The sequence below is a fragment of the Stegodyphus dumicola genome, chromosome X2 (genome assembly GCF_044657685.1).
Source record: "Stegodyphus dumicola isolate Sdum_Otavi_A_Nest chromosome X2, ASM4465768v1".
Classification (NCBI taxonomy): Eukaryota; Metazoa; Arthropoda; class Arachnida; order Araneae; family Eresidae; genus Stegodyphus; species Stegodyphus dumicola.
In genome coordinates, this window is record NC_140781.1 from 37656691 (window position 1) to 37668892 (window position 12202).

The following is a 12202-nucleotide window of genomic DNA, read 5'->3' on the forward strand; positions in this document are numbered from 1 at the left end:
GCAACTTCCTTGCAAAGCGATTTAACTCTTTAAGAAGTTTGAATTTGGTGTAACATTAGATGGTGCACAGGAATTAGAAACTATGCTGACCAGAGCAGGTGACACTTCTATTATTTTATCGGCTATTTCAGCAGCCTTTTGTGTGGTTAGAGGGGTGAATGATGCTAAAATTGACTGCACATTCGTAGGTAGTTGTATAGAAATAATTCCAAAACAAGAGTGCCCACCACATTGTGATTTTCTGCACATCGCTCCATAACACGTAAGGGTTCAGATGGCTTTCAATCCTCTAGATGTTCACCGGCAAGTAATTGACATATTTCCTGTGATTTACTTTCACCACAGTGAGTGATGATTTCATTTTTCAGTTTCCAATACAAATCTGATTTATTAGGAAAAATGATGATATCCCTCATGGTCATAGCGATGTCGGGAGGTAGGTTCACAACGCATTGATTATACTTGATTCTGGATTCTGTTGTAGCCTTTGGAATCGCTAATTCAAAGGTAGGTTTCACCATCATGAACCACAGAGACGGATCAGAAGGAATAAAAGGAGGTATTTTCTATGCTGATTATTTCATCCATTGTTTAAGTTGTATAGCTCTGTTTTAGCATTTTCTCCAAATCCGACAAAATTATCATAAAGATTCACTTATCCAGCTTCGGTCACCAATGTGGAGATTTCATAATGAGGCTGAGACACATTTATAAAAATAAAAACTTCATTAAATGTAACATAACAACACTTTGACGAGAAAAACTGAATCGCTGCGTCGTTTTGCCACTCTGCAAATAGAGATTTAAGTTTCTGTTTTGTAAATTTTATATGAAATGTTAATATAGTATGACAATCACTTCTAATACTAAACTGATACTTTGCCGTTCTAATAATTATTTTGGAACTAAAAAGTTTGTGTGTTGTGTCCATAGGAACATAGCATTTCATCTTATTTGGCTGTTTTATTTTCATAAGAACACCATAATTTTGATCTTTCAAAACAGTGAGGCTTTTAAGAGTGTCTGAGACACCATCAAAACTTTCTGACTTCTTGAACAAAGAAACCTCTGTCTATTTATCTTCGACGAAAATTTAAGATGGAAAAACATAATTTCCTATACAGTCAAAAGTCTTTAATCCGGACTCGTCGGGACTTCGGCAATTTCGGATTATAGATCATCAGTTTAAATCTGGTTGGATGGCATGCAGAAATAATACAATTAAAAATATGAAACCGTAATTTATGAAATAAAGAGCAATTATGATCTAAAGGGTATCAAAATTTACAAAAAAAAAAAAAAAAAGCTTAATATTTATTTGTTTACTTTATTAAACATTTCTTTCAACGAGCGCATACGTAAAGCATACATCACGCATAGTGGAAATTAGAAAATTGCAACCAGAAAACTATTTGATGTGTATTTGTGATATTTCTGATGACAAAGAATTTGATTTGAATCACATCAAAGACGGAGTACATCAAGATGAAATACTACATTTAGTAAGGAATTATAAGCTGAATAAAATAAAAACATCTGCCCTGAAGATAAGCATAGTGCTGACAGATCAACTTCCAGTTCATTGCGCGCCGCAACGATCTACGAGTTGCTTTTTTTTTAATCCTCTTCCTGATTCCACCAAGTCCCTATAATTTTTTCAGTTGGCGTTGCCCAAAATGCCTCTGTACAGCCTTGTTTCCATATTCTTTAGCATACGCAATCACACACAGCTTGTATTCTTTAGTATACGCAATCACACACAGCTTGTATGCTATGTTAATACAATGCTGACGGTTGTTTATGAGCCATAAGTTGCCAACAAATTTAAGGAAATTGAACAGTAAAAATTTTAAACAAACCCAACTGTGATCATCCATGACTGTGCATTCACTGAATTCTACGTAAGTGTATTATTCCCACACTCCCTCAAGGAAACCAAAAAAAAAAAAAAAAAAAAATCACATCAAATAGACAAAATTTCCAGAAATGAATGCAATCTAAAACTGAGTATTGACATATAACACACCCCGTTTTTCAGACCTATTTTCAAGGGGAAAAAAGTGCATCTTATATGCCTGCAAATACAGTAATTCTTTTCATTCAACGAGTAATATTTCCAAAATTTCAGAATTTGTTCATAATTCCTTAATTGGTATGAGTGAATAATGAACAGTACAAGGTCCATTATCTGGAATGATCTAAAATCCGGATCTCAAAGCCTCCCCCCCCTTTTTTTTTTCTTTTTTATATATATATGCTTTATGCATGCGCATTTGATTTTTCCTTCCATAATAAAGCATGTGGAGATTTTCACTTAAAAATTCCGATTCTTAATTTCACTTAGGCACTAAATAAAATACCTTGTTATGGAAAAACAATCATGTAAGCATAAATTTGTGAGATAATTACTTGGCTCCGTAGCTGAGTATCTGCTTGGCATACATCTCAAACCGAAACATTCACCTATTTTATATCCCTGACGCTGACCTGGCGAGTCATTATTTATTATATTTTGCTTTCATCACTGCATGCTTATCAATACAGGACAGCTTCAATAATAACTCATGTAGTGATCTAAACTATTTTTTCATATTAGTAATTGAATAACAAGTGTATAGCAGCCTTTTATGCTAACATTACGAGTAATTGAATAACAAGTCTATAGCAGCCTTTTATGCTAACATTACGCTTGGCGATGATTATAGATTTTTAAACGCTTTAAGAAATGTTGACGAGGAAAAATTCAACAAAAATTTCTTTCCATATGCTAAAAGTATATTTTGTTATTGAAACTCATAGGCCAAAAGATTACATTTAGTGCTGTTTTAATTAAGAATAACTGATATGTCATTCACCATAAACCCATAAGCGGCGGCAGAATTTAGGGAAGATGAAATTTTTGGAATTTGGGGAAGCACCGAGTAGTAAAATTAAGGGATGAGAAGTATTTTATGATTTAGGGAAAGCACTGAGATGCAAAGTTTGGTGCAGTGAAAATTTAGAACTTAGGAAGGCACTTTGTAGATGAATTTAGAGACTGCACCAGGTGGTATCTAGCGCCGGCCCTAGATAAAGCCTTAAGTATATGTGGGAGTTTATTTATTCAGGACTAATAGCATGTGCAAGAAATAAACATAGGTATAGTAAGTAACTAATACAATTCAGGCTTAATTCAGTATGCAATAGGAGCAAGACAAAATTTAGCGAAACAACTTGGCTTTCGTCCCCAATCTAGTGATACACAGCCAATAATGTATAACGAATGCTATTAAGCTAGGCTAAAATTATCTGTACTGATTCCAATTCATTTCAGTTAATGTAGCAGACCGCACTGCTCCATAATCTTCTAGTTTGATCGAGCTTATTACTTTTTGCAGACTGTTATTATTACAGTAATTTTATGAAACTAAGCTTGAACTTTTGATTATGTCGAAAAGAGTTTCCAATACTGGAGCTGCCAAAGAAGCTACAAAGTGAAACCATGTTTCAATGTCCATTAAACAAAAAGTGAAATTGCTGCAAAAAAATGGATAAAGGCATATCTGTCTCAAAATTATGCAAGGAGTACGGCAGAAAAAGTTAAATTAGTTAGAAAGTTGACTGTATGTGATATCAGAAAAAAAGGAACTTTTTGAATTTTTTGTGGAAGCAACTTACATTGAAAGAAATGTTTAAAGTAAACAAATAAATATTAAGCTCTTTTTTTTTTTTTTTTTTTTTTTTTTTTTTTTTTTTTTTTTTTTGTAAATTTTGATAGCCTTTAGATCATAATTGTTCTTTATTTCATAAAATATGAATTCATATTTTTAATGGTATAATTTCTGCATTAACTGGATGGTTACATAAGCAGTGCCTTCCTTTTTCTTCTAATGCCTTTTATGAGACTTCCTGTACGACGTTGTTTTTGTGCCATTCTCTAAAACATAGGTTGAAATCTTCAAACTTACTATTTTCTTCAAGCTTCTGTTAGTGCAAAATAACCTTTACTTTCTTTCTATTTGAGGAGATGTTTGAGTTAATGGAAGTGTATTGAAGATCAACATGGTAATGCTTAGCCTCACTTCTAATGAGTTCTTTAAGGAACATGTTGTCAGCTAGCTGTTTTTCCTTCCTGGACAACGTTTGAGCAGACTCATTAGTTTCTGTTGTTTCTAGCCGCTACAAATCTGGAACACTTAGTTCCCTCAGAGATAAATTTCTCATTAACATAGGCACTCAAAAAACCTTGGGATGGATTCTGTAACTGACTGCAAACTGTCCATCCAAGTTATGTCTGAATTACTGAGAGATCATTGTTTAGCTGTCTAAGGCCCATATCACACATGCATTTGTTTCAGACAATTTTTCTGCCTGTTTTACTATTGAAAGAAAGACGCACAATTTTTTCCTTCCTTTCAGAAAGAATTGCAAGTTGTTAGTTTCAACCAATTAGCTATCAGCTTGTTTGTAATGGAGAGCCAGTTTTCCCTGTGTTAACCGCAAAGTTATCTGTGGTGATTGGCTGTTGTGACAAAGCAGAAAATTTGTTCCATACAGTTGTTCTTCCAAAACAAATGGATGTGTAATAGCAACCTAATGCAACCACTTAGGAGTTAGCCATAAGTGTCACTGCCAATTAAAATTTCTATTTCTGCACTCCCGGTTTCGTAATCATTTCTACTAGACTCCTTTGGAATGCAAAGAATTTTCCCACATATATTTTCTTGGCTTGAGAACTGATTTGGGATCATTACTCACTGCACTTAATTTGACTTTATATTTACCATGAGGTGTAGCTTTTCAAATACTATGTGAGTAATAGTTTATGTACAGAGAAAGCTTAAGACCAAGTTCCTTTGCAATATTCTTCAGAATGTAACTTGTTTGAGAACCACTGTCCAGTAAGGCCCTGACCTTCTTAATTTTCTTATTTTCCTACATTAATATTTCTAGTGTTTCAAGAGAGCTGCTGCTTTTGAACACTGCTGGTTTATGAGCATGGTGTGGACACTTGCTGGGGTTTGCTTTTATTAATGTTTACTTTCCTTTTGCTTGTTTCAGGACAGAACAGCTCTGTATGAGGTTTTGAGAAAACATGACAATGTACAAAACTTTACACACTTTGGCATGGTGGCCAAAGCATAAACATTTCAAACCAATGGAAAAAACACCAAAAACCAGTTCTTGTCCCTAACTTTATTTATTTTTTCTTCAAGGGAGAACAATCTGGCAGTGATGCTGTCTTTACTTTCATGTGACCTACACAGAACAAGCATAATATTTCTTTAGCAACAAATAAACCTGCTGCAGTGTGGTACTTGTTATCCCTTTCTTGAAATTTATTTGGGGGGGGGGTTGACCTAGCTTCCTTTGCCCATAACTTCCCTGTTCAAAAAGTTCATAAAGGTCAAATTTCATTTCAATCTAACCGAACCTGAAAGATGACTGGCTGAATTATCAGGTTCTTCCTTTTCCCCAACATTGTTTCTTTACCATGCCTTTAAAATATCATCATGTAAACAGGATTCTATCATGGGGTACAGCCAGGCTGAATTAAAATCTACATCATGCTTCATGGATTCTAAAGATCTAAAATGTGCTTACCTTGGTAAGCAAGTCGCATAATGATAATCTGTCCTCACTCCCATCTTGAATATTTGCTGTGATTAATTAAAAAAATATATGATGTACACTTCGATGAGAATATCTTTATCCCCATATAGTGCTCTTGAAAAGCTCACAAAGCTTTTGAATAATTTTCTGCAGTTATTGGGTAACTGTCTAATAAATGTCTAGCTCAAGTTCCAGGTTCTTCAGCTTGTAGCAAATATTAAAACTTATCACAGTCATCCAATTTATTATCTTCATGTATGTTAAACTGTGTCCAAAATGGCAATAACTGATTAACTCACACTCAGAAGGCTTTATATTCAGTTTATGTAATTTATACAATTTAAAGTTACTAGTGACAAAATGAGAATACCTAAAAACTTCATGACTCGAAACTTTATTCACATTGTGATTCATTAAGTTTCTTATATGATGACTTCTTCAGAATATTTCCCATTTTTATCTGTCTCTGTCAATAATGGGCTCATCACATTTGTCTTCATCTACTAATGTGTTGGTTATACAATTATTTAAACCTTTAATTCATATATAATAATTTAAGTTTTTAATGTGCAAATCTGAAATTTCATCTTTTTTTAGTTTTGATTTCAAAACATTACATATTTTTGTAAATGATGCATGTAAAGGTGTACGCTTCTTCTTAACTTATCCGTATTCTATCATTACTCAATTCTAATACACTGTAACATACTATAACTAAATACTTTAAGAAATTTGTTCCGATACCGTAAGAACATTCAAAGTGCTGAATTCAGTAATATTCTTTCTTTCGCAAAATTAAAATACACACTTTATTTAAGATCATATAACTTCTAGTATTTCTTTATTCAATCTGAAATTATTAACTGTTCAACCTAAATATTAAAATGCTTTCATTCATCATAATACAGCCTCAGAAAATAAACAAAATTCAAATACTTCCATTTTGCAAATCATGAATAACTAGTTCTTCATTCAGTCCTCAAATGTAGAATTTCGATCACACAGCACTCACTTTGTGCACAGCATGACCTGTGCATCGTTTCAGAATGCATCGTTTCAGAATATTTCTAAGAGCAGTGTCCAAGCTAAATTATTATCTATTTCAAATATAAATCCATAAATAATTCCTCTCTACATTTAATGAGCAATATAAAATTGATATCTTCTCGACAATAAATATTCCTATTCGAATTAATTTATTTTGAAAACAATCTCTTAATTCATTGCTACTTGTGGTAGTTTTTTTTCCTTTAGGACAGTACTTCTTGTCACGGACACCATAAAATTATGTAGTCAATCATCAAATACTGTTGACAAACAGTGTCAGAATCTGCTGTCAAATGCATGTTTGATTATAATTAGCATTTATATTAAGAAATAAGAAAACTTAATTACCTCTTTCTTGCTGACAGGATACCGTGTAGTGGTGATGTCTTAGCTATAGAAAAAGATCTGGAGTTATGGTGATGCCCACATTTACTTTTGCCAGCACTTTATATTATGAAGTACATCACTTAAAAGTGAACATACAGTGAATGAAAATACATATTAGCAGCTGTTCTTGGATACTCCACCCTTTCTATTTAATTTTATCTTAAATAGTCCATACAACCTAACATAAGATTTCTTACCTGTTTGCATCAGAATGAAAAAGAAATGTAACCCACAAAACTAAGGCATGCATGCCAACAAGAAGGTTAAATTTATCTTTCTAATGGAGCACCTAGTGCCATCTTGTGAGGGAAAGAACTAATTTAACTGGATTCTTAACGAGTATAATTTTTAAAATGCTAACGTAAGTACATTTGTGTAGAAGTAAAACAGGTAATTATTTTGGAGATTTGGGGTAAAGTTGACATAAAACATATTTTAGGGTTACCTGCTAAAAATCTCTTTGCTGGGGTTTATGCTGAAATATCCATCATGGCGTAGATAATGAAAACATGAGAAAATAGCTAAGAATTTTAATTATCTATAAAAACAACAAAGTTCATATATGTAACCTTTTTAATGCACACTTTTTCTCCACACACTTTATTTCATTGTGTTATTTGAAAAAAAAAAAAAATTTTTTTTTTTTTTTTTTTTTTTTTTTTTTTTTTTTTTTTTTTTTAGGTTCCTTGTGGAGTGCTTTCAGATGATTGGTGTGGACTTAACAATTCGAAGAAAAATCCAGATGAGATAGCAAGAATGGTGAAAAAAATAGTATGTACTTTACTAAGAATCCGGAGTAAAGAACGAAAAAATTTTCCTCTGAAAAATCAGTTACATAGTAAAAATTAAGCTTATCATATGGCACTCATTTGTTTCCCTTTATATCAAAATCTGATTGTTTAATAAATTTAAATACATATAGTGCCGATAGTTTTTTACACATTTTATTATTCATGATGCTTTTTTTTTTTTTTTTTATGAATACATGTTGCATTTATATGAGATTGAACACCATAGTGTTATGAGTAATGTGCCTCAGTTAGAAGAGTTTTTTTTTTTTTTTTTTTTTTTTGTACAGAATAAATATTTTAAGGGAGTTTGTAACGCATATATTTGTTTAACCCATAATTGGTGAATTGAAATTTAGTGCTTTCTAAAATAGCATATTTGCTCACATAAACACCAGGTGTATGCTAATTTCACTTCTTAAAAATCTAGAGGGGAACGAATATGTAGCGCATAGCATTTCTGAGGGATGGGGTTGAAGAATGCTATCAGCTGACAAAACATGTATGAATATTTGATTAATATTTATTGTATTCTATGTATGTCATTATGTATTGTATTCTGTGTATGTAAGTCAGTCACAATTTATACTTTCAGTGTCATTCTTTTACTTATATGCCATTCTTTACTCACATTATTCTTTGTTGCCTGACCATACTTTCTAAATTGGTGCCACAAATCAGAACTTTCTAAGTCATGTTATGTAATGTAGAAGTGAAGGGGCCATCTAATATTTAAATATAATTTAAGTAAGTAGGTATTAGCAACAAAATCTTTCCCAAATAAGTAGAAGGCTCACACTCAGTGAACTCATTCTCTGGTAAAATGTCCGTATGAGATGCTAGAAATATCGCTCTCTGACTCTTTGTAAAATGAATCATCACTCTTAACCATGTCACTTGGCTCATTTACCATGCAAGTATATTCTTCCTCTGATAAACAACACTTTCTTGTCATAATAAACTTAAGTCGAGGTTCTCCAAAATAAAAAGGGGAGTATGCAAAATATGAGCGATAAAAGCAATAGAATTCCACATAGTAACCCTAAGAGACCCCACATAATAACAAAATAAATAAATAAAGGATTTGAAAAGATATCAGAAGAACAAATGTGGCAAGTTAAAGAGCTGAGCTCTGTTTGTTTACATTATGCTTTGCCTCTTCTCCTGCAACAGCTGATACCAACATTATGCAGAATGTGATCAAACTGAAGGTCAGGATTCTAAAACTGTATTAATTTCAAAAGTAATGGACACAGGATGCCATCTAGTTTTATTTAAAACATGTTCCAGTTTCAAATGCATATATGCTTCAGCTGACCCTTGCATTATATCTCCAGTGATGCATGATTGGGATGCCCATCTGTAAGTGATGTTCATAGGGAATCTGTGTATCGGATGCCTGTTCTGAAGGAGTTAAACCATGTCTGCCCAGTTACTGGTTAATATACAAAAGTAATCTGAAACCATATTTTAGTCTGTTTTAAATTATTTATTATTTTTATATTATTATTGTTATTTTAATTGCGTACAAATATCCTCATGGTATAAGAAGTTACAAGGAAGCAGTTCTGTGGGCTGTTGTTAAATGTGGGAAGATATATTGTGATTCTTATATTGTCTAAATTGTTCGACAAGGATAATATGCAAAATGTGTTTGTCATTATTCAGATGACTTAGCAACTTGCATTTAGTTGTAAAAAATGAAACGCAAAACCTTTTGATACTTGATGATGTGATCTTTTTAAATATTTTCTGGTTCAAGGTGATTTGTTTAATTGTTATATTGATATTTTTCATAAAAATATCCTTAGTATCTGCTGAATAAAAAATGAAAATGATATTTAGTATTGTAATCTCATTAATAGGGTGTATTGAATGCTAATCTTTATTGCCAAATTTAAGCAACATTAAAAATTTTCATATACATTATTTTACTATTGAAGTAAATTTACTGCCATCTGTTTACTTAAATGTGTGGTAGCTTGCTTTTTCAAACCTAAAAGTGTAACAACATTCAACTTCAACATGCCTTGGTCTCTGTGATGCATATTAGCAAATATTTTTTTTAAATTCTTGTCATTAATGTGGTTGCTTTATAATCCTAAATAAATTAAATAACTATTAAGGCTGTATATCAAGTCCATTTAATTTCAGTATTCTTTATGATTCTTCAGTTGTTGTGTAGCCTTAAAAGGCATTTTACACATTATTTTAAACATGCTTTCCTATTTGTAAGTAGCATGGATGTTAACTTACTTCAAATGGTAACAAAAATGTTGCATTGTTTACATATGGAAATTGCAAATAAACATTCCTTTATTTTTATTGTTTTATTTTTATTAGATTTGTTTATGTTGCGATATGTTATGTATCCGGTGAATTGAACCGTATGTCAGAATGATTCATATCTAAAATACAACAAATTTTTTTTAAATTATTATCTACAGAAATGTATATACTTGTTTTAACTATTTGTATTATTTTGGACATTTAGATCAAAGTCTCTTTTTAATGCATCGGGCACTATTTTAAGATTTAAAATACAGATCAAAGCTACATTGAAATGATGGTTCTGTTGAAAGTACTGCTTTATTTTATGTGGTATGTGGAGTTTAGATCTGCCCTTTCAACTGACCAAACTTCTCTCATGGTATTTTCTGTGTAGTTCCATAATTCCTACTTAAATTAGAGAACATTATATGTGCTGGAATCCGTAAAATAATTGCATTAAATTTAATGAAGCAAATTTTCAGTAGAACAATTACATGACTGTTCCCTTTCTAATGTCATTCCTGAAGCAATCCCTCATCTTGTCTGGATGACTTTTGTGTGCTTTGCCATAATCTTTTAAATAACCCGTTTTTATTATGCACTTGAGCAGATTGTTTTCAAAGCTAGTGTTCCTGTACTGAAAAATAAAAGAAGGCATTAGCATTTGTGGCTTTCCTTGATTATGAGAGAAATCTCAGCATCCTCAAACTATGGTTTAATTAGGCTGCCAAAATTGTTGCTTTGCTATGGTGAGTATGTTTAAATGTCTTTAATTTTTTATTTGGTTAGATCACTTAATATTGAGTGCAAATAAATTAAAGAGATACTATTTTTTACAAGCAAAAGTGACATGAAAGTGGTTACATTCTTTGAGAAGATGTGAACGATTTAATTTTGATCATTTTCAGTATTAAAAAGTCTCAGTTTTATTTTTGCCTGCTTTTATTTGTCTGTTAATAAATGAGCAAGTACTTCTCTCCATTCCATAAATGCTGTTATTTACATGTGGACTAATCTAGACCAATAGATCTAAACTGCCATTGTCATCTACATTGTTCATTTAGGTGCTAGTAGTTACACGTACTAATGAGACATCATCATCACATGATTATTATGGCTGTGATTTTTAATACATTGTTTAGTTGATTTGTGAGAAATGTGTAGTGATTATATAAGCGAACAAATGAATCCTTTTGAAATGTAATTGTTTTCCATGTAATACCATACTTTAAACAGTATAAAATTATGCTAAAATTTAAACATGAGTGGATTGTTTTACTAGAAAATGCTGCAAATTTTAAGGTGTTTAGTCAATGTAGCCTCCTCTTTTTCAAGCAACTTATATTAAAGTATTCTGCCATTGGTACATTATTCTTTTGCTGCCTGAAGAAGGATCTTCTTTGCCTGACTTCCACAAAATTTAGAGTTTTCTACATACCAGCCTAAAATAGAACTTTTGCCTTATGCAAAATTGGTTTTTAGTTGTCAGCAGATCATTTTTGTAGCATACTGATGTAGTTATCTGGAATTCTCTTTTGTAAAAGGTTCTGTTGTAGAAGTGTTTCGTGCTGTTGAGAGTTATATTGTTAAAGTGCCTTTCAACACTTATATCTCACATCTTTCACTTATGATTGGCAACAAACTTCATTATATGTAATCTGAAAATGTTTTATTGTGACAGACTATTTTATGTAATTCTGCATTTTTTAATATGAAGGCAGTACTGCATAGCAGATCATCATTTTAAGTTAAAAATCATGTAAATTTGTTTTTGTCTTTCATAAATTATGAGTTGCATCTCACAAATAATTATTTAATTTTATGCCAATATTGTAAGTTAATGTTTTGGAATTGTATGTTGATGTTTTGTAATAAAAATCAGGTGTTATCTTTTTGTATGTGTGTGTGTGCAATTTATTTCATGGAATTTTCTATCTTATTCACCTGATACATGCACATTATTCACATATTTTTATGAGGAAGTAAATTAAATATCTAAAATTACGGTGATTTTTGGAATATTTTTTTAGATATGGCTTTTACTTATAAAGCTAAGCAATTTACTTTATAATTTGTGATTTTTAGCATTTAGTGAACAAGAGTGTATATCAGGCATG

General features: G+C 31.6%; 1 protein-coding gene across 4 annotated transcripts in view; it reads left to right on the forward strand.

Annotated features, from left to right (window-relative positions):
- The window catches only part of LOC118185112 (uncharacterized), a 254232-nt gene extending 242253 nt beyond the window's left edge, over positions 1 to 11979 (forward strand). For all 4 annotated transcript variants that reach the window (XM_085809298.1, XM_085809300.1, XM_085809301.1 and 1 more), the window contains one exon: positions 7708 to 11979. In XM_085809298.1, the coding sequence (XP_085665424.1) occupies positions 7708 to 7875 (168 nt within the window). In that variant the 3' untranslated portion in view covers positions 7876 to 11979. The remainder of the gene's footprint in view (positions 1 to 7707) is intronic.
- Positions 11980 to 12202: the final 223 nt, after the last annotated feature.